The 22,419-nt window shown below is 46.6% G+C and overlaps 1 protein-coding gene across 12 annotated transcripts in view; it reads right to left on the reverse strand.

Moving 5' to 3' along the window:
- Positions 1–22,419, reverse strand: part of LOC137528094 (uncharacterized) — a 115,977-nt gene that overhangs the window by 66,651 nt on the left and 26,907 nt on the right. For 11 of the 12 annotated variants that reach the window (XM_068249368.1, XM_068249369.1, XM_068249366.1 and 8 more), the window contains exons 2-4: positions 14,119–14,235; positions 8,334–8,375; positions 5,042–5,251 (exon numbers count right to left, since the gene is read on the reverse strand). In XM_068249368.1, the coding sequence (XP_068105469.1) occupies positions 5,042–5,251; positions 8,334–8,375; positions 14,119–14,235 (369 nt within the window). The remainder of the gene's footprint in view (positions 1–5,041; positions 5,252–8,333; positions 8,376–14,118; positions 14,236–22,419) is intronic. The other variant, XM_068249360.1, reaches the window with a different exon arrangement.

The following is a 22,419-nucleotide window of genomic DNA, read 5'->3' on the forward strand; positions in this document are numbered from 1 at the left end:
CTTGGGGGAGGTTAGCTGAAACACCTGATGTGCATAGCAATCTGCACAGCGGCTACTACTACTCAGGCTCGGGGTTACCACTCTGCGCTGTAGTTTTTGGCCCCAAGCCTGACTTGGGGTTACCACAAGTTAAAGCGGTATTGTCACCATAAAAATCAAATTTCAACAGCAACTGGTCTGAGTGTATTACGTGATAAAGATGCTAATACTGCATTCAAAACTTTTTCTGCTGTTATGGTTTGGAGTTATCACATACTTTAGGAGCACTGGCCCTAGTGCCAAACAGTGCCAAAAAGTTGAATGCTGGGAGTTCTTTTGAGTGCTGGGAGTTCTTTTTATCTATAATATATTCCTCCTCTTCCATTTATTTCCCTGCCTAGCTGATCACTTGTGTTTACAAGCAAGGCTGCCGTGACTCAGTGATTGGATGTGTAAATAAAAATAAGACTCTGGGAGGAGGGCAGCTAATAAATACACAATGAGCAAGAGAAGGGAGGGGGGAAAACAAGAGTCAGGGAGGATATGATGTCAGCATTAGCTTTGCAAGATGGCCACTGCCTAGAGTAGGATTTTCTGCTTTTTCTTTATAAAATTCACAGGAATCATTACGTGAATAGCACAATACATCTGTTATGTAAGAAGAAGTAGTATTTATCTACTTATATGGGTGTCGCTTGTTCTTTAACAAAAAGAAAATAAAAAAATTAACCAAAAATAATTAGAACATTAATTTCTATAGTGCAACCTTTAACATAATTTATGTTTATAATATCCTGTTTACGTTTATGTTCCTATGTTTCGGGCTGAAGTATATCATAACAGAGAAGATCTATCTCTCCTTATTGATGATCTGGCTGTCTCCAATTTTTGGGTGCACCTTATTTCATCTTTTCCATCTTTTAAGAAATGTATGGGGTTTCTCCTGTGAAAGGGCAAATTTTTTTTCATATTTACAATTTGTATTTGTTATTTGTTTGGCTTCTGTGAAAGAGGGCGATATTTTATCTTTCCAGTGCCTAGTGATGACTTTTTAGCAGCTAGGCGCAGCTGTGTAATGCGATTTTGGGCATAAAGTGGAACAAAATGCAGACCAATACTGAAAAGTGCAAATAGTGGCGATAGGGTGAACTGGCTCTGTGTATTGTAGCCGATATGCTATGCCAAAAGGGGCGAATATATGGGCAGCCGAACCATATCTGTTGCATAGTTCCCCTATCCCTGCATCCTCTCCAACATTCCCTAGAGGCAGACTGATAGAATTTAGCTATTTTTACAGTGTGTATACCATACACTGCGTTCCAAATTATTATGCAAATTGTATTTAAGTGTCATAAAGATTAAAAATTTTGTTTTTCAATAAAACGCATGGATGGTATTGTGTCTCAGGGCTCTTTTGATCACTGAAATCAATCTCGGGCTCCTCTGATAACTAGTTTGCCAGGTGAGCTCGATTAAAAGGACTCTGAGCTCAACATAAAAATGAAATGTGAGCTTTCTCCAGCCCCCATAGCCCACAAAGTCACCCGGCACCCTTCTGCGCACCCCCTGCGGGCCCTGTAGCCCATTCGCACATTGTGGGTCAACACGCCGACCAGCGTAAGAGTCTAAGACTGAACCGTCAGTCTCTAGATGTGCAAAGCTGATAGAGACATACCCTAAAAGACTGACAGCTGTAATTACAGCAAAAGGTGGTTCTACAAAGTAATGACTCAGGGGGCTAAATAATTATGCACACTCCACTTTGCACTGATTGATTTGTAAAAAAATGTTTGAAATCATGTATGATTTTAGTTCCACTTCTCACATGTACACCACTTTGTATTGGTCTTTCACATGGAATTCCAATAAAATTGATTCATGTTTGTGGCAGTAATATGACAAAATGTGGAAAACTTCAAGGGGGCCGTATACTTTTGCAAGCCACTGTATCTAATCCTCTTTTCTTTGTCAAGCTTTGTTGACCCAGGGAGGAATGTGCTACCTCTGCTGTGATAGGGAGAAGTTATGCATGCCCCCTCCACGCCCCCCTCTGCTCTCCTGTGTGCTGTGTGTATGAGTCACAGGCAAGGTCTCTGCTCACAGCTAGCCTGCCTGCAGGCTCACAGAGCTGTGACCTTGTGAACAGCTGTGAGTACAGAGAGATCAGTGCAGAGCCCAGACAAGCAGCTAAGGCAAGGGAGTAACATTCCAGCAGCCAAGTCAGGCTTGAGAGGAGCCACTGCAAACGGGCACCTGCTCAGATGATGTATTTCCTGTTTGGCGGCCATCTTCATTGTTTACAAAAACAATTAATAAAAAAGTGAATTTATCACCAAGAAAGCAGCGGGGTGCGTGAAAAAATGTCACAGAGGGGGCTAGGAGAAGACAACAAACAGGCTGGTACGTTTATTTATGTAAGATTTTCACAGTACAGATTCTCTTTAAGCATGATAATCGTGCTGTTAAAAGATTTGTGGCTGACTCAGAGCACACACGGATTTGTGCAAATAAAAGCAAAATGAGGAAGGGTTCTGTCAAACAAATACATCATATTAAGATAACAGCTGCTAAAATGCCATTACAAAGCAGCAAACACATAATCGAAGCTGCTGGAGTCCTGTGAACATCAAGGTGTAGGATCCTCAAGAGAATTGCAGTTATACATAAACCTTCTATTCAGCTACCCTTAAAGGTGCATACACACGTCGGATTTTTGCAAACGACCGGTCGTTTGGTCGTTCTAACGTCCGGTCGTTTGGACGACAAATCAGGCGTGTGTACGGTTGGTTGTTCACCTGATAAGACTGGATTTGAACGACCAGCCAAGTCTTATCAGGTGAACGACCGTACACACGCCCGATTTGACGTCCAAACGACTGGACGTTCAAACGACTGGTCGTATGCAAAAATCTGACGTGTGTATGAACCTTAACCAATACTCACAAGCACACAAGCAGAAATTGCTGCAGTGGGGCCAGAACTACAGGAAGAATCATTTTCAGTCTTGTTTACTGATGAGTGCCGTGCAAACATGGATGGTCAAGTTAGTTGGATGAGGTGGTAAATGGTTGGTGGATGGCCACCATGTCACAGCAAGGCTGGGACATCAGCAAGAATGTGGCAGAGTCATGGTTTGGGTTGGAATCATGGGGAGAGAGCTGGTCAACCCCTTTAGGGTACCTGAAGATGTAAAAATGACTTCTGAAAGGTATGTGGAGTTTCTGACTGTCCACTTTCTTCCATGGAACTTAAAGATGAACCGTGCTTTCCGTAACAAAATCATTTTCATGCATCACAATTAGGGCAGTTTTTAGGCTAAATTACACCCAGGGAGAGGGCGTAAAAATAGCGCCCCCCCTCCCCGTGGACCCACAAACCCATACTCTTTAGGGACAATCACACAGCCACAGGCCACAAGTAAATCTGCCTACCTAGTGACCAGCCGCTCATCCAGGAACTTATCCATGCAGCCGTCTGATCCGATGCGCTCCATTTGCATCACACATCCCATTCCATGTCACTCCCACGCTTCCTTCTTCAACCCAGAAGAAGGGAGCATGGGAGTGATGTAAGGAAGTGTGGGATTGCTACAACTACTTCCTGTGGCAATACATTCCACATTTTAATCACTCTTACTCTAAATAAATGGCTAAAGGTTTTTTCCTCCATGTGCAGATCATGTCCCCTAGTCCTCTGCACAAGCCTAGGGACAAAAAGCTCATCCGCCAAGCTTTAATATTGTTCTCTGCTGTATTTATACATGTTAATTAGATCTCCTTTAAGGCGTCTTTTCTCCAGACTAAATAAGCCCAGTTTATCTAACCTTTCCTTGTAAGTTAGACCTTTCATTCTTGTATCAATTTTGTTGCTCGTCTCTGCACCTGCTCTAAAACTGCAACGTCCTTCCTGTAATGTGGTGCCCAGAACTGAATTCCATATTCCAGATGTGGCCTTACTAGAGAGTTAAACAGGGGCAACATTATGCTAGCATCCAGTTTTTATTTCCCTTTTAATGCATCTTAAAAGTGTATGTGCTTTAGCTGCAGCACTTGTTGTCAATGAGTTCTACTCCAAGTTTGATGTCCTCATCTGTATCCCATTAAGGCCCAGTGCACACCGAGAGGATCTTTATGCGATCCGCCGGCCGCATCCACCTGTAATGCCGCTCGGGTAATGTATTTCAGCGGGCTGGTGCACACCGGCGGTTTGAGGTTTTTAGCAAACCGCAAACGTGCCTCTTGCTGCACGTTTGCGGTTTGCTAAAAACCTCAAACCGCCGGTGTGCACCAGCCCATTGAAATACATTAGCCACGCGGATGCTCAGGCGGATGCGGCCGGCGGATCGCATGCAAATCCGCCCGGTGTGCACTGGGACTAATCTCTGTCATCTGCACCCAAAACCACTAGCGTTTTGTAGATCTGCTAGCGGTTTTGGTGTGCACCGGACCTTACTTTGTATGGTGCTAGACCGTTGGCAGACCAAAATGCATGACTTTACATTTTTCCACATTGAATTTCATCTGCCATGTATGTGCCCATATAGCCATCCTATCCAGATCCTTTTGCAATGTCACTTTCCTCCTGAGAGTTGATAATTCTGCACAATTTTGTATCCTCTGCAAAAATAGTAACATTACATTCTACTTCATCTATAAAGGTCGTCAATAAATAAAACAAAGAGCACTGGACCCAGTACTGACCCCTGTGGAACGCCACTGCTAACCATTTTGAGTATGATTGATTGACAACTTTTCGCTTTTTGTCCATTAGCTACTTTCCTATCCATGAAAACAGACTCTTCCCCAGTCCTTGCATCCTCAAAGTATCTTAAAAGTCACCTCACTCCCTCTTTACTTTATCCCATAAGATATTATGCTGGCTGAGGAACAGGGAGTCGTTTGGTACACTCAGAGCCAATGGGCAAAAGAGGAAAGAAGGGGGCCTTGGATTTAAATTTCCAATGCACGTCAGTTTATGGAACGGGTGGATCCAGTGCTACGCAATGTTAACATTCAGTTTTGTTCTTTATGTACAACCTTGTACTGCTTATAGAGCTACTGACCTGAGCTGTGATTTTTTTTTCTCTCCAAAGATTGCAGGTTTAGTTTCATGTCTGAACTCTGGTGGTCACAGAAGTCTCTTAATTTCCGGCACATTTTTAAATCAGTAGAACAGGTATCAGAAGCTAGATCGGTCTCTCCGTCAATCACCTGAACACATTTTGCTTTTGTACTGTTTCTAAATATGCTGGCATGAATTTGCATACTGTGTCCTAAAACAAAAATGGAAAAACATGAAAATATTGGAATGCAAACACAACTTCTTTCAACCAACAGATAAAACTAGCTACAGACAAGCCTTGGGCCCCCCTGCAAAACTGGCATGCAGGGCCGGAGCTATCATAGGAAAAAATGGGCAATTGCCCCAGGGCCCCAGAGCCTGTAGGGGCCCCCAAGGTGTCCCTCCCTATCGTAGCTGTTGCTCCCCAGGGACTCTGCAGAGTCTGTAAAGTTGGGAGGTGATTGGGGGAGGGTCAGCAGCCAGCTCAGGGGCCCAGGAGGGAAATTTGGCTGCAACAAAGGGCCTCTAATGGTGCTTTTTGGTCGGGGGGGGGGGGGAGGTGTCTGTTGGGGGGCCCCCCCAATTGTTACTTGAACCGGCCCTGCTGGCACATGGTCCTCCCTGTGCTCCTAACCCTTCCCCGACAAGTGTGCCAACACACTCAAAAACTCTACCCTCCATCGCTTATGAGGAGCCTGAGGCATGCAGCATAAAGCGTATGGCTTCCTGGAGGAGATCTGACGCATCTGTGGAGCAGGTAAATATTACACTGCCCAGACTAATATACACAGTCGAGCACGTGAAAAAGTGCCCTCAGGATGCAAAATTGTCACAGTGCCACTCTGTCTCCATTATGCTCTCATTACCTACTGGTTTTGCTCTTGCTCATGCATAGATGCACTTTTGTTACACTTGCGATCTCGGTGTCTGGACTCTGTGCTTCTTTTGAAATATAACACTGCTCTGCTGCTCTGCAGGGGATGGGAGGGCATGATCACAGGGGCTATAGTTACACCACTGAACACAATACTTCTTTTCCATTAGCAAGCTAATAGTGCCTATACACATAATACTGATCAGCTGGCATGGCTGATCCCAATTGCCCATCTCCTGAAAGGTAGAAGGATGCCCACTTTTACCATAATTATTCTGGTTTCAGCATCAGAAACTCCTCCTATATCTAAATATTGCTGTATACCGATATTTAGCCCTGCCCTCCCAGACAGTGATGTTTAACCTTGGCTGTTTAGCTATATGAATACGGAAAAAAAATATTTATTACAGCTGATACAAATCCTGCAATAAATCTGCAGTGTTTCTACTTCCTGCTTTCATGGAAGCAGACATATTGTTAACATCCAGTGCTTTCAAATGAGCTTATCTGCCATCTCTGCCATGGCAGTCATGTGACACAGGTGAGAGATCAAATTACAACTTGTGATTAGTCACAGATGAGGGGGAATTAGACAGGCTAAACTCTCTAAATACATACAGGGTGCATTTCTCTCTGTTTTTTTTCTGTCCTGTACAAGAGTTCAGGTCCACTTTAATGTTGTCAAGAACAAGCCTTACAACAGTTTACAACATTGTGCTTTGAAGCATATGTAGCAATACAATAATCACATCTTAAAAATGGACAAAGATACAGGAATGGTCCTATGTGACATTTTTTTGCAGTTTTTATCATCTCACAATAGAACATTGTACTATAAACTAACTCTCTCAATAAGTAATTCCCCAGCTCATATACAAATGTCTAGGTTATATCTGATCCAGGCCTAGGTTTGACAAACCAACAGGAACACATCCCCTCTTAATTACCCTCCTCCCTCACTACCCTGCTAGCTCTTCCTCCCTCCCAACACTCTGTCACCCCCCCAACCCTACCCTGGTAGCTCTTCCTCCTTCCCAACACTCTGTCACCCCCCCCCCCCCCCCCCCACTAGCTCTTCCTCCCTCCCAACACTCTGTCACCCCCCACCCCACCCTGCTAGCTCTTCCCCCTTTCCTCCACCCTACTTGTTTCTCTTGGTGGACCATCAAGACAACACAGCAAAACCTAATCATTTTGTGCGGTCTACTCCCAATAATTGGGGGGAAAAAAATAAGGAAAGAACTCAACACTCATTTAGGATGTTAATCCCAATTCAGCAAAGTATTGTTACTTGTTCAGAGGTCTAACATTCCTTTACCCTTGTCTGACTCAGTATATTCCATGAGTGGGAATGATCCAAAGGCCTATTATGTTACATAGTTTGGTTGAAAAGAGACATTGCTCGATCAAGTCCACCAGAAAAAATAAAAATAAAACACAGTCCTGAACCTGCACATCTATCAGTTGACCCGGGTAAGACAAAACACCTTACAAGGCCTGTGCCAATTAGCCTTAAAAGGAAAAAATTCCTTCCAGACTCCAGATGGCAATCAGATAAATCCCTGGATCAACTTTTCCAGGAATTACCTGAAAACTATAGCCATGGAAGCCCTTCAATGCAAGGAAAGCATCCAAGCCCTCTTTAAATGCAGAAAGTTTGCCATAACTACTTTTTGAGGTAAAATGTTCCAGATTTTAACCGCTCTCACTGTGAAGGACTCCTTTCTAAATAGAAAGCAAATTTTTTTTCCTCCACATGCAAATCATGTCCCTTGTCCAACCCTAGGGACAAAAAGCTCACCTGCCAAGCTTTAACCATGTCACCTCTTAGTCGCCTTTTTTCCAAGCTAAATAAGCCCAGTTTGTCCAACCTTTCTTAGTAAGTGAGATCTTCCATCCCTCTGACTAATTTAGTTGCCCGTCTTTGTACCCATTCCAGAAGATCAATGTCCTTTCCATAGGGTGGTGCCCAAAACTGTATTCCATACTCCAGATGTGGCCTTCTGAATAATGGCTTCACATTATGTAATGTTGTCAACCTCCTTGTACCACTCTAATATGGATGGTGGCATTTAGTGACCTTTAAATACATATGCCACAGGGTGTGATCCAATCATCACCGCTGTAGGCGGGGCCGAGAAGCGGACCTGATGGGGAACACCTTACCATACTTTTACCATTAGAGTGTAAGCTCGCAAGGGCAGGATCCTCCTCCTAATGTTTACTGTTTTTGTCACAATATTTGTGCTGCTTGTACATTTTGTCAGTGTATCTATGTTCCCCTTGTCGTCTTATTGTGCTTTGTAAAGCGCTGCGGAATATGTTGGCGCTATATAAATACTGCATATACTGCATGATATCATCAGGTGCATATAGAACCATATAGTACCGCTGCACAGTGCTTAAAGGAAAAATATACCTTTACCGCCATCAGAAGTCCACTTGCTCAGCTCCCTGTGATCTAAAAGCAAACAAGAAAGAGCGATATATAAATACAAATATATACAATTTTGGACAGTTCAAAAGACACTAAATACAACAGTTTAAATCGTATTCCCTATTTAGTCCTCCTGATCCCATCGTTCCCAATTTGCGTATCCAAAACGCTTACCTTCTAAGTAATTCCTTCTCTGTCACCCCTCCAATTCTTAGGGACCCCATCTATAGCCACCTCCCTAAGTTGAGAAACATTGTGCCCCTGTAGAAAAATAGGCTCTGAGACAGATTGATTAAGATTTTTTGTCCTGATTGCAGATTTATGTGAGCTAATTCTATCCTTCAATCTTTGAGTAGTCATTCCTATATAAGCTAGCCCACAGGGACACTTTAACATATGGGGCTTGATTCACAAAGCGGTGCTAACTGTTAGCACGCCTGTGAAAACCCCCTTAGCACGTCTAAACGAGCTTTTCGCACGCAAAACTCTATGCGCGCAAAACTTTATGTGCGTAAAACTTTACGCGCGCACTGCACAGAGCGCAGGTCGCTCCGCGCGAAGTGCCCATTAAAGCCTATGGGACATAGCGCGCGCATAGGACTTTGCGTGCGTAAAACTTTGCGCGCGGTACTTAGCGCGCGATCTGATTGAGAAAACCGGTGCTAACCTACTTAGCACCCTGGTTAGCGCGCCTAAAGACTTTAGACGTGCTAAGTAGGTTAGCACGGCTTTGTGAATCAAGCCCATAGACTACAAACGTGGAGTCACAGGTGAAAAAATCTCTAATGGAATAAGGAGTACCAAGGGTGGGGTGACAAAAAGTGTTGCCCCTAATAACACTGTTACACATATGACAATTTAAACATGGGTACATGCTTCTCGGCCCCGCCCACAGAGGTGATGATTGGATCACACCCTGTGGCATATGTATTTAAAGGTCACTTGTATGTTTGTTGGTTCACACGGCTATTGCAATTTGAGAAAGGGCTCTTCGCCCGAAACAGCGGTCTGTCATTGCAGCCATTACATTAAAAGAGCTATAATTCACTACGGTGGTGCCGACTCATCTTTGAAGGATACTCTATGTGCCTCTTGGGACACGGAGGCAGGGGAACAGGCACGCCACCTTATCCAGAGGGTGCTCCTTCAATTGACTGTGTACACTAATAGTAAGGTATCTCACCCCCGCCCTCCCCCTCCCAAAAAAATCCAACATTTTATGTACCTGAACCCTCAAAGTTCTAGAAACAACTGGAGATCCTGTCCGATGCTTTTGGGGGTTGAGCTCCATGTCCAATGACCCGGCCTGCTCTCACCACTAGTGTGGGTTGTGAGGCTTACGCCTCAAAACCCGCTTTCTTTGCTGCTGATTAGAAAGCATGAAAGGCTGTAAGAAGACACTGACCTCCTTCCAGAATAGATGGTTGGGGAGGAAGGCAGTGACGTAGGACCAACACAGGGGTTCCTGGGATTGGGGGGAAGTCAGGTAACAGCCAAAGTTGACGACCTCTGCTGTAGGTGGGGAAGGGTGGATGATTCCAGAGGCACGGAATTACATTAGAAAAAAATAATTTCTTAAAATAGACATTAATGCTTGACGAGGAATTCCAAATTGAGTAACACATTTTGACTTTTAATGTTATGACTGTTTTTGGAGTCAGTGGTATACTAAATCAGTTAATTCAGCCAAATTTAATATGAAGTGTACAAGGCTAATCCGCTAATCAGAAAGTACAGTGAGAGTGGCATTGGACAACGGAGAAGACCAGACCAGCGGCATGCAGAGCTCTGGCGCCTGGATCCAGGAAAGGTGAGTAATTCCTGCTTGCTGCCGAGGTGGAAGCGCGGAAGGGAGAGCCCAGGTGAGTTAGGGGGGAGGCTGCCCCCCTCCCCGCCACTCTGTGCCCAACGCTGCTCCGCCTTCATGTGCTGTGCCCCCTCCTGTTCCAGGCCCAAAGGCCGGATCTGCAGTCCCGATGGGGCCCCTCATACTCCGAATGGGGCCCCAAGCTACTGCTTCTGATGCCTGGTGGATAATCTGGGCCTGCCTAACCCTAAAATCCCCCCTGGCGGTGCCTACCCCAAGCCCCCTGTGGTACCTAACACCCCTGGTGGTGCCTAAATCTAGCTCCCTCTGGTGGTGCCTAACCCTAACCCCTCCGCCCTTGTGGTTTCTAACCCTAACCCTCCTGGTGGTGCCTACCCCTCACCTGCCCCGGTGGTGCCTAAACCTACCCCCCCCCCCCCCCCCCCCTGCAAAATGTGGCTTTGAAGGTAACTTTGAGTGCCCCTATGTGGAGGGCCTGCTATGCAAAGCCACAATATAAGTATCTACAAGCCATTTGTGTCCACAAGCCTGCATGGGAAAAAACTGTTCTCTCTTGCCGGTAATTGGGCATCCAAATTAACCTTCATAGCCGCATATCGCGACTTTGTGGAAGCAAAATTGGTAAAATTGGGTGCCCTGAGGCCGCCGCCATGCGCTCAAATTTGCCCTTAATGCAGCTTTTATCATAGGCACCTACAACGGCCCCATTTTTTCTATAAGGGCTCCTGTGCCCTTTTTTCCTGCTTCGATCGCTTATGCCTATGTATGTCCCATTCGATCTTAATGCACATGAATCTGACAACTAACTGCATTTTACGAGCATTGCCTGTGTATGTCCCATTCCATGTGATGTGATCTGCTTTTCTCATATTTACCAATTGCAGGGTTTTATAGTGATTTTCATTACTGCTGTTTGTATTTCTGGCCTCACTTGTTTCACATCTATTACCTGGTGGCTTATCTGTAACTTCAAACAGGGTCTGTTAGCCTTACACCCTGATTGATTGCATTTGTAGAGAATGGAATCAGGAAATTTGGCGCCGGGGGGGCTAATGGACTATTTGGGCGCCCCATAGGCGCTAATGCAAAATTTAGCTGCCTGATAGATAGCGGGTGCTGGGCCTGTCCAATCGAAATTTTTCGCTTTGTGAATTAGTGTTTAGATAAATATCATTTTGAAATTCGTTTTGAGAATTATAATATTGTAAATTATCATTTTGAACTTTATTATCTTAGTAATATATCACTCTTTGTATTCATGTTATTTGCAGCAGAGAAAGGGGTTTTTTTAGGGTTAGGCCTCAAGAAGGGGGTATTTTAGCGTTAGACACCATGGGGGATGGAATTTGGATTAGGCATCACCACTAGGGTCTTAGGGTTAGGCACCACCAGGGGGGAAGTCTTGGGGTTAGGTACCACCAGGGGGGGTCTTAGGCATCACCAGGGGGGTCTTAGGGAATAGGGATAGGCACCATCAGGGGGGGATTCTTGAGGTTAGGCACCACCGGGGGAGGGGGTGTGTCTCGGAGCAGGCCCCACCAGGGTGGTCTTGGGGCTAAACACCAACAGGGGGGGTCTTAGGGTTAGGCATCACTAGGGGAGTCTAAGAGTTAGGCACCACCGCACCAGAGGGGTCTTAGAGTTAGGCACCCTACCTACCCTAACCAATCAAAATGGCACTCCAGCTCAACAGAAATCTTCCATCTAGAGTTCTGCAAGTATCTTCTGCAAGTCCATCGCAGCACTTCGAACTCAGCCTGCCGGGCAGAGCTAGGCAGATTTCCACTATGGTTGACTAACCATCAGAGGGCATTCTCATACTGGGCGCATATACAGAGCAGCAGCCCCAGCACTTACCACCTTAAAGCCTCACTGAGCCAGGGAGGGGAGGCCATACCACGCGCTCTCAAGCAAAGCATCAGCAGCCAGCCCAGCCAAGACCACCAACACAGGCTGACAAAAGCCCAAATAAAAGGGACTATAGAAAGCTGCAAGGACCGATACCTAGAGGAATGGAGAAGTGACATAAAGAACTCCCAGAAACTCACTGTCTACCAATCACTACAGAGGGAGAGGCTACACCACCACAAAGACAGACAGACCCTGAGTCTGTACCGTCTGCGAGCGCCCACAGCCAGGAGATAGAGACAGGGCGCCACAGACAGACATGGAAGCCCCGGGAGGAGAGACTGTGCAGACAATGTGACCAGGGGGTCCTGGAGGATGAGGCCCACTTCCTGCTACACTGCAGCAAATATGCACCTGTGAGGACTGTTCACTTCCAGAGACTCTCTGACCAGATCCATGATTTTACCTCCACAGATGAGGAGAGGAAACTCTACATCCTACTGGGGGAGGAAGAAACAACCGTGCAAATAGCAGCCTGATACGTCATAGCCTGCCACCAACTGAGAGGAACATGATACCACATGGACTGTATACCCCCAATACCCCCCTATGGACCATATATCTCAGCACCCCCATACTGTCCCCTACCTCCTCCACACACCTATGGACTATATTCCCCAACCCCCTATATCCTTCCCTTATTCCCACAACTCCCTCCCCATGTTAATGCTTTGTTTTGCTTTGTCAATGCTAAATGTATTTGTTCCTGCCAATAAAGCTTTTTTGGATTTGGATTTGGCACCACGGGGGTGGGGGGTTGTAGTCTTGGGGTTAGGCATCACCAGGGGGGGTCTTAGGGTTAGGCACTGCCAGAGAGCATCTTAGGGTTAGGCATCGGTAGAGGGAGGGTTCTGTGTAATGTTTTATTATACTGTAAATATATTTTCGTTTTCACTGTTATAGATGATATTCTGCGATTTTATTACCGTTATTTTAACATATTTATAATTCTATTTCAGATAAAGATGAAGAAATTATAAAGAATATTGTTATAGGCAATATCTTAAAATATCGGCTGTACCCCGCGCCCTTTTTTTCTGGTGCCCTTATATGATGTATGCATAGAGACCACCCCCTGCTGCCTAATATCCTTATCCACGCTCAGCTGTCCCGATTAGACATTTGCCCTGGCTATATAATGAAGGCCACAAGTCAGCTTGGATGACATATGAGCTGAGTACGCTTTTTAAAGGGCAGCAATTTTAAGGCTGGAACAATCGAGTTAACCAGAATACACCAGCAATTCAACACAGTTCGGCAGCACACCAATGTAACTGCCTCTGTTTGATAACCTCAGTTTGATTGCTGAACACATCCCATCTTAGACAGACCATCATGGAACCTCTCGATCCAGCCCCCTTCTCATCGTGTCACCACCCTCTCCCTATACATTGTAAGCCATTGGCAGGGCCTTCCTTTTTGTATTTTACCTGATCATGCATCCTGCCCACAGATTAACATGGGACTAGAACTACTAGTCCGGTGCATGATCTGGCATTGTGTACCTTATTACCTGTATTGTGTGTTCTGTCACCCCTATTATCATTGTCTGTAGCCTTATTTATTGTACAGTGCTGCCTAATATTTTAGCACTATATAAATCTGATTAATAATAACTTTTGTTACTTGTTACTAAATGCCACTGATGATATGACATTTTAGTTTAAAAGCAGATAGAGATTTTGAAGAAACATGTTTCTTTTGCCTTATGTCTTGACAAAGGGGACCCTATTGGCCCCAAAACGATCGTCAACCCTTTCAGTCAAATGAAAATTGCATGTGTGTGTGATGGAACAACAAAACCTTCATTTTGTTCCTGAAAGATTGTCTGCGGACTCCTCCTTCGAATACAGGATTTATGCTGCCTGGGAATTCTGAACCAGCACCCACATACTAAGATGTGCGTTTTTTTCTTGTTCATCTGACCAAAAATCTGCTCGCACCACAAGCAAAAGGCATGATGACCACTTATGCATAAATATTATCATACTCTCAAGCTTTACATTATCAAGTAAGAAAACAGGGACTTACTCTGTAACATTATAGGGTTTCCCAAGGCCTGCAGGGCCGAAAATGCCACCAGAAGAAATAGTGAAGCAGTAGTAAACATTTTTATGTTAATTGTAGGCCTGAACGAGACACCAGAACCTAAATGTAGATAAAAATAAATGGTTAAAGAACTTTATTATTAGTATTATTATTGATGTATAAAGCACCAACATATTCTGTGGTGCTGTACAAAGTAAGAAACAAACATAGGGTACATAATAATACAGACAAATGGAATACACCAATATACAAAATTGGTGAGGGCTCTTTCACACCAGAGCTGATTTCTGGCGTTTTGACACAATGTCAATAGTTTGCGTTTTCCAAAGGTAAAAATAGACTTTCATTTTACCTTTCACGCCACATCAACGCACCTGGGAGCTTTTTTTTTTTTTGTTCAATAGATTTTTATTAAACATTTTTTAAAACGTACAACAGTAACTGATTTAGAAAGAAACAAGCCAAATCAAGGTAGCAATTACAATAAGAAGAATATAAGATATTAGGAGGAGAAGATGACATTATCCTCCTACACAATAAGGAGAGTGTAGTATTATTCCAAGAAATAATAACGTCTTGTATAAGTGATATACATTAGTGCCTATTACAAGGGAACTTTAAACCCTAATCAAAAGTTCTCTAACAATTTGTATAGCATCATAGGTCTGGATAAACTGGAGAGAAGACTAATATAAAAACCACTTATATAGGATTTTTTTATGTTTCTGTATGTGTGATGCATTTAGAGTATTTTTTAGTGTGGAGGAGAGCTGTCTTTAGTTTTTGTGGGGTGATTGAAGACTGTAGGTCATATTCCCATGTCCTAGCAAATTTTAGTAGAGGTTTAAAGGATTTTTTTTAGCAAAGTATTTGTACCAAACTGAGATGTTTCCTTCATGTTTATTTGATGTTTGGGAAATAGTTTCCAATATATTAGGTGGGAATTTTATGTATTTTAGAGGTGATGACTTATGCAAGTGTGAAATTTGTAGGTAAGAATATTTGGCTGTGTCTGGAATGCCGTATTGGGTTTTTAAGCTGTGAAATGAATTAAAGCTGGCCATACACTAGGCCGATTCCCCGCCGATCGACAGCAGATTCGATCACTGGGATTGAATCTGCTGTCACATCGTTCGTGCTACACGCTAAATTTTGATCTATCCCATCCGAGCTCGTCGATCGATCCGTGCGGAAAATTACCGTCGATCGCCCGCAGGTAGGGAGCGCGTCGCTAGCGGCGTTCGAGTGCCCGACGATATAGAGCCCGCATACATTACCTGCTCCGCCGGCGCGACTGCCCCCGGTCACCGCTGCTCCGTCTCCGCTCTGGTCTGGTCTCCGGGTCCGGCATGCTTCACTTCCTCCTGCCCGGCAGGAAGTTTAAACAGTAGAGGGCGCTCTACTGTTTAAACTTCCTGCCGGGCAGGAAGAAGTGAAGCATGCCGGAGACCAGAGCAGACCAGCGCGGAGATGGAGCAGCGGTGACCGGGGCAGTCGCGCCGGCGGAGCAGGTAATGTATGCGGAGGGGGGGGGGGGGGGAGCAGCGGCAGCACCACCACCACAGATTGTGAACGGTTTCAGGCTGAAATCAGTTCACAATCTGTTTGCAGTAAAGGTAGCCATACGATCCTTCTCTGATCAGATTCGATCAGAGAGTGATCTATCTGTTGGTCGAATCTGATGGCAAATCGACCAGTGTACGGCTACCTTAAGAGACTGATTTATCAGTAAATCATTAATCCATTTTATACCTTTTGTTATCCAGGCTCTTAGATCAAGGTGTGGTATCCTGGATTTTAATGACGAGAGAGGAATTGTAACGATTGGTGTCAGCAACCAGAGAGAATCTGATTATTGGTGATCTGCAGTATCACCAACAATACAGATATATACCCGATTATTGATGATCTGCAGAATCACCAATAATGCAAGTAAGACTAACCTCTGGACACCTGGTAACGTGTAAGTGTTTGGTGCAACAGTAAGCTGTCTCCCGTGGGGCGGGACATGATGATAACAAAGGAGCACAGACCACCTGAGGAGCAGGTGGCCCTTGGGAGAGCAGGGACTATCTCCTGGGAAAGGGGATAGAGATAACTAGCAATCCAGTGATTCCCTGTAATACTGGGAATCAGACTTTACTGCAGCCAAAGGACTCCAAAGGGATAGAGCCCCTGGCTGGACTGCAGAGAGACCTCTCTGAGTAACAGGAGGTCTCTGCAGCTACCTGACACTAGCAAGGTCGTGTCACAGGTAGTACAGACAGACTGACACTCAAGGGAAGAGTGACAGCCAGAAGAGTCGTTCAGGCCGGGTCGGCAACACACGAGCAGATAAGGTACAAAGACAGAAGGCTGATTCGGTAACCAGGTACAGGCAGGGTTTGGCAACAGGTAGGCAGATATGCAAAGGTACCGAATCAGAAGACAAGAGAGAGGTCTAAAGAGCAAAGGGTCATAACATATAAGCAAAGGCCTAGACTAGAGTGTGAGGTCCGTGGTCTCAACACCCAGGAACTGGTCTAAAGTATAACACAGCAATGACACAGTATCTCTAGGCTTGGGTGTGAGGTCCTTGGTCACAACACCCTGGAACTGGTCTAAAGTATAACACAGTAATGACACAGTATCCCTAAGCTTGGGTGTGAGGTCCTTGGTCACAACACCCTGGAACTGGTCTAAAGTATAACACATCGATGACACAGTATCCCTAAGCTTGGGTGTGTGGTCCTTGGTCACAACACCCTGGAACTGGTCTAAAGTATAACACAGTAATAACACAAGAGTAATCTGGCTCAGTGTGAATTCCCAGGTCCACCTGGTTCTAACACACTGTGGGATCTGACTATGGTCTGAGTGCTAACACGCATGTATTCGCAACAGCAGACAACTTGAGACTGAACGGCGAGATCTATATATAGTGCAGCACTCCTCAGCGCCACTCAGCCAATGACAGTCCACTCTGGGATCAGCTGACCAACCCGATCAGCTGATCCCTCTCCTCCTGGCATAAAGGTCCTGCCTCCCAGCGCGCGCGCGTAGCTCTCCATCTGTGTGCACTAGAAGGCTCAGACAAACCAGACGCATGCTGCTGTACGGAAACCGCCGGTCTGAACGCGGAGACAGCCGCCCCGCTGCCAGACCGCGCGGCGGCATCTCCGCGATCCTTTACAGTAACCCCCCCCTTCTCGAGGAGTGGACTCCGGACACTTCCCACCAGGCTTCCCAGGATGTGCGTCACGAAACTCCTTCTTTAATTCTACCGCATGCATGCGACAATCTGGCACCCAAGTTCTTTCCTCCACACCATATCCCTTCCAGTGAACCAGATACTGCACGGAATTCTGCACTAAGCGGGAGTCCAAAATCTTTTCAATCTCATATTCAGGTTGGTCATCAACCAACACAGGGGGGGGGGGGGGGGGGGAAGGGAATCCACGTGCACTGCCGGCTTTAGCAGAGACACATGAAATGATCTCACACCTCGCATGCTGGCTGGGAGATCAATTGCATAAGTGACATTATTAATCTTTTTGGTCACTGGAAAAGGTCCTATGAATCTAGGGCCCAATTTGGGTGACAATTGTTTCAGAGCCAAATGCCGAGTGGACACCCACACCAAGTCCCCTGGAGAGAATTTCCACTCTACGGACCGCCTCTTGTCTGCCTGTTTTTTCTGGGTCTGGAAGGCTTTCCCCAAGTTTCTTTTAAAGCCCTCTGCCAATCCTCCAGGGCCGGGAATGGTGTAGATGCCACTGGCAATGGGGCAAACTTGGGTGACCTTCCCGACACTACCTGGAATAGAGAAAACCCTGAGGAAGAACTCTTCAGGTTGTTGTGCGCAAATTCTGCAAACGGCAAAAACTTTACCCAGTCGGATTGCACATCTGCTACATAACATCTAAGAAATTGTTCCAGGGCCTGGTTAACTCTCTCGGTCTGGCCATTGGTCTGTGGGTGGTAGCCTGATGAGAATGCAAGGTCCATGTCCAGCTGATGGCAAAAAGCTCTCCAAAACTTAGATACAAATTGGACTCCCCGATCTGACACTACATTCTCCGGAATGCCGTGCAGCTGGAAAATGTGCTGGATGAAAAGATCAGCCAATTCCTGGGCCGAGGGAGTCCTTTCAAGGGGACAAAATGAGCCATCTTACTGAATCTGTCTACTACCACCCAAATGACCGTCTTGCCCTCAGACCTGAGGAGTTCTCCCACAAAATCCATGGACAGGTGAGTCCATGGTTCACTCGGGACTGGCAAAGGTTGTAAGGTACCAACAGGAGCCTGACGAGAAGGTTTACTCCTAGCACGCACTGCACACTCTCTTACAAACTCCTTACAGTCTGTTGCTAATGTAGGCCACCAAGCACATCTGGCCAACAAATCCTGAGTTCTGGTGGCCCCAGGATGACCAGTATTCTTGTGAGAATGGAACAGCTGTAACAGTTGTAGACGGAAAGGCAGTGGCACAAACATAACCCCATCAGGCTTCCCCTCTGGAACATCCTGTTGGTAAGGGCTCAGCGTGACTGTCCAATCTTTCCAGGACTCTGTGGCTGCCAAAACCACCTTCTGAGGTAGAATGGTCTCAGGGGCTGAGGGCTGTACCGTCTCGGGCTCGAAACACCTGGACAAGGCGTCGGCCTTGACGTTTTTACTACCAGGGGTGTACGTGATTACAAATCTGAATCTCGAGAAGAACAAAGACCACCGGGCCTGACGGGGGCTAAGTCTCTTGGCACCCTCTATATACCCAAAAATTGTGTGATCTGTATAAACTGTGATAGTGTGTTCTGCTCCTTCTAGCCAATGTCGTCATTCCTCAAATGCTAACTTGATGGCTAAAAGCTCCCGGTTGCCTATATCGTAGTTTTTCTCTGCGGGTGAAGACCTACGAGAGAAGTAGGCGCATGGGTGAAGTTTACCTTGTAACCCTGAACGCTGAGACAATACAGCCCCCACCCCCACCTCTGAAGCATCCACCTCCATGATGAAGGGGAAGGTGACATCCACATGTCTCAATATGGGTGCAGAACAGAACAGTTTTTTCAGTGTGGAAAAAGCAGTATGCGCCTCTGCTGTCCAGTGGTAAGTATCAGCCCCCTTCTTGGTGAGACTAGTGAGGGGCGAGACCACAGTAGAGTACCCCTTTATAAACCTCCTGTAGTAGTTGGCAAAGCCCAAAAATCTTTGGAGCGCCTTCAGTCCCACAGGCTGAGGCCACTCCAAGACAGCAGAAACCTTACCAGGATCCATAGAGAGGCCAGATGTAGAGATAATGTACCCCAGGAAGGCAACAGAGGTCACTTCGAAAAGACATTTCTCAAGCTTAGCGTAAAGCAGATTCTGTCTTAACTTTCTTAGGACAAATCTGACATGCTTTCGGTGTTCTGAGAGATTAGACGAAAAGATCAAAATATCGTCAAGATACACTAGGACAAACTTCCCCAACACCTCCCTGAACACCTCATTAATCAACTCCTGGAAGACGGCCGGGGCGTTACACAACCCGAAGGGCATCACCAGGTACTCGTAGTGCCCGTCGGGTGTGTTAAAGGCCGTCTTCCATTCGTCACCATCCCTGATACGAACCAGGTTGTACGCACCTCTTAAATCTAATTTTGAGAAAATCTTGGCATTAGTAACCTGCGTGAACGATTTTTCACTGTAATCTTGTTTAAACCTCGGTAATCAATGCACGGACGAAGGCCTCCATCTTTTTTTTAACAAAAAGAATCATGCCCCTGCTGGTGAACGAGAGGAACGGATGAAACCTTTAGCCAAATTTTCTTTGATATACTCCTGCACTGCCAATTTCTCAGGCCCAGATAGATTATAGAGGTGACCTCTGGGAGGCATACAACCAGATCTTAAATCGATGGGACAGTCGAAAGTACGGTGGGGGGGAAGTTTATCAGCTGACTTGGGACAAAAGACGTCTGCAAATTCTGCGTATTGGCTTGGCACACCTTTAACTTGGATCTTGGTGTTACCCACGGTTACTTTCGCTAAACAGTGATGATAACAATGGGTAGACCAGCTCGTTAGCTGACCTGAAACCCAGTCTATCTGAGGTGAGTGAAGTTGTAACCATGGCATGCCAAGAATAACGGTAGATGTTGCCATACGCATGACCAGAAATTGTAGACTCTCTTTGTGTAGTGCCCCAACTCTGAACCCCAACTCCGTGGTCCGGGACAGGGGATGTCTACTTTGCAGAGGAGAGTCATCTACTGCAGTGACCAAAACCTGCTGGTCCAAAGGAAGTAGGGGAATCCCCAATTTTTTTGCAAACTCGTAATCCATAAAGTTGGCCGCTGAGCCAGAATCTAAAAAAGCTTCAGTGGAAACTCCCATGTGACAGAACAGGGAAGGAGCAAACGATTATCATTTAGAGGTAAAGACTGCGCGCCTAGGGTATTACCTCTGACTACACCTAGGCGGCAGCGTTTCCCAACTTCTTGGGACAATTCTGCACCCTATGACCCTCCTCTGCACAGTATAAACAGAGTTGTTCAGTTTTCCTGCGATTCTTTTCCACTCGTGTCAATTTTGACTGACCAATTTGCATTGGTTCTGGCGGAGGTGACACGGGTGGAGGAGAGGCGTAGGAGACATACCTTACAGTGCTCTTACCCCGGGTTTGTTTCTGATAGCGTAATCGCCGATCAACCCGTACTGCTAAGGCGATTGCCTCATCGATAGACTTAGGTTCAGGGTGTCCCAACATCAAATCCGAGACTGCGTCTGACAACCCTGATAAAAAACAGTCTAACAGAGCAAATGTCCCCCACCTAGCTGACACAGACCACTTCCTGAACTCAGCTGCTTAGACTTCTACAGGATCCTTGCCTTGACGCAAAGTTTTGAGCTTCCGCTCAGCAGTAGAGGCAATGTCCGGATCATCATAAATTATGGCCATGGCCTTAAAGAGTAACTGTCAGGCTACAAAAGCTAATTTAAACCTCTATTCTCCTGTGTTAAACAGTTTAGAAGGAAGCCAAAAAGGCATTACTGAAGATAAAAATCTCTCTTACATTTGATGTGTGCTTATCAGCAAAGCTGTTATTCCCAAGCTCTTAACCACCCTGGCGGTATTGACGAGCTCAGCTCGTCCAGGAAAAACTTGCTGAAAGTGGTATTGACGAGCTGAGATTTCTTGTTTCTCTTCCCCGCCGGCTGCACTTTTCCCTCATCAGAGGGATTCCCCAGGATGGCTGGATGCCTGTCAGCACGCTGTGGGTAGCGATCTGTGCTACCCACAGCGTGCAGAACTAGCATCCAGCCACCCTGGGGAATCCCTGTGCAGCTGGCGGGGCAGAGAATGTGTGGGGCTGTGCAGGGATTTCCCTTCTTTGCCGGCGGGTGGCTGGTGCGGGGATCCTCTCTGTGCGGGGGGCCGGGGGGGGGGGGGGGGAGGGATCCCCGTACTGTGCATGCGGGTGACCCTTTTGTGTGTGCGGGGGGGGGGCGGGTATCCCCTTCTATGGGGCTGGTCTTGGCCGGTCGGGGACACCCCCTTCTGTGGTGGGGGGAAGGTGGGTGTCCCCATCTATGTGGGCTGTGGGTGGCCTCTCCCTCCTCTTCCCCCATCCCTCCCTCTCTGTCCCCCCCCGATCCCGTGTCTCCCCCCTGTCAGAAGCCCTGCTTTACTCACCTGAGGGCTTTCTCCTGCGCCAGCCGCGATGGACACCCTCCTCCTCCATCGCCGAAGTCCCGGTCTGTGTAAATTACAGTACGCAGCTTGGTGACGTCACCAAGCTGCGTACTGTAATTACAGAGAACACGAGACTTCGCGATGGAGGAGGAGGGTGTCCATCGCGGCTGGCGCAGGAGAAAGCCCTCAGGTGAGTAAAGCAGGGCTTCTGACAGGGGGGAGACACGGGATCGGGGGGGACAGAGAGGGAGGGATGGGGGAAGAGGAGGGAGAGGCCACCCACAGCCCACATAGATGGGGACACCCACCTTCCCCCCACCACAGAAGGGGGTGTCCCCGACCGGCCAAGACCAGCCCCATAGAAGGGGATACCCGCCCCCCCGCACACACAAAAGGGTCACCCGCATGCACAGTACGGGGATCCCTCCCCCCCCCGGCCCCCCGCACAGAGAGGATCCCCGCACCAGCCACCCGCCGGCAAAGAAGGGGAATCCCTGCACAGCCCGCATAGATGGGGACACCCACCTCCCCCCCACCACAGAAGGGGGTGTCCCCGACCGACCAGGACTAGCCCCCATAGAAGGATGATACCTGCCCCCCAATGCACACACAGAAGGGCCACCC

This window comes from Hyperolius riggenbachi, chromosome 8, assembly GCF_040937935.1.
Source record: "Hyperolius riggenbachi isolate aHypRig1 chromosome 8, aHypRig1.pri, whole genome shotgun sequence".
NCBI classification, from domain to species: Eukaryota; Metazoa; Chordata; class Amphibia; order Anura; family Hyperoliidae; genus Hyperolius; species Hyperolius riggenbachi.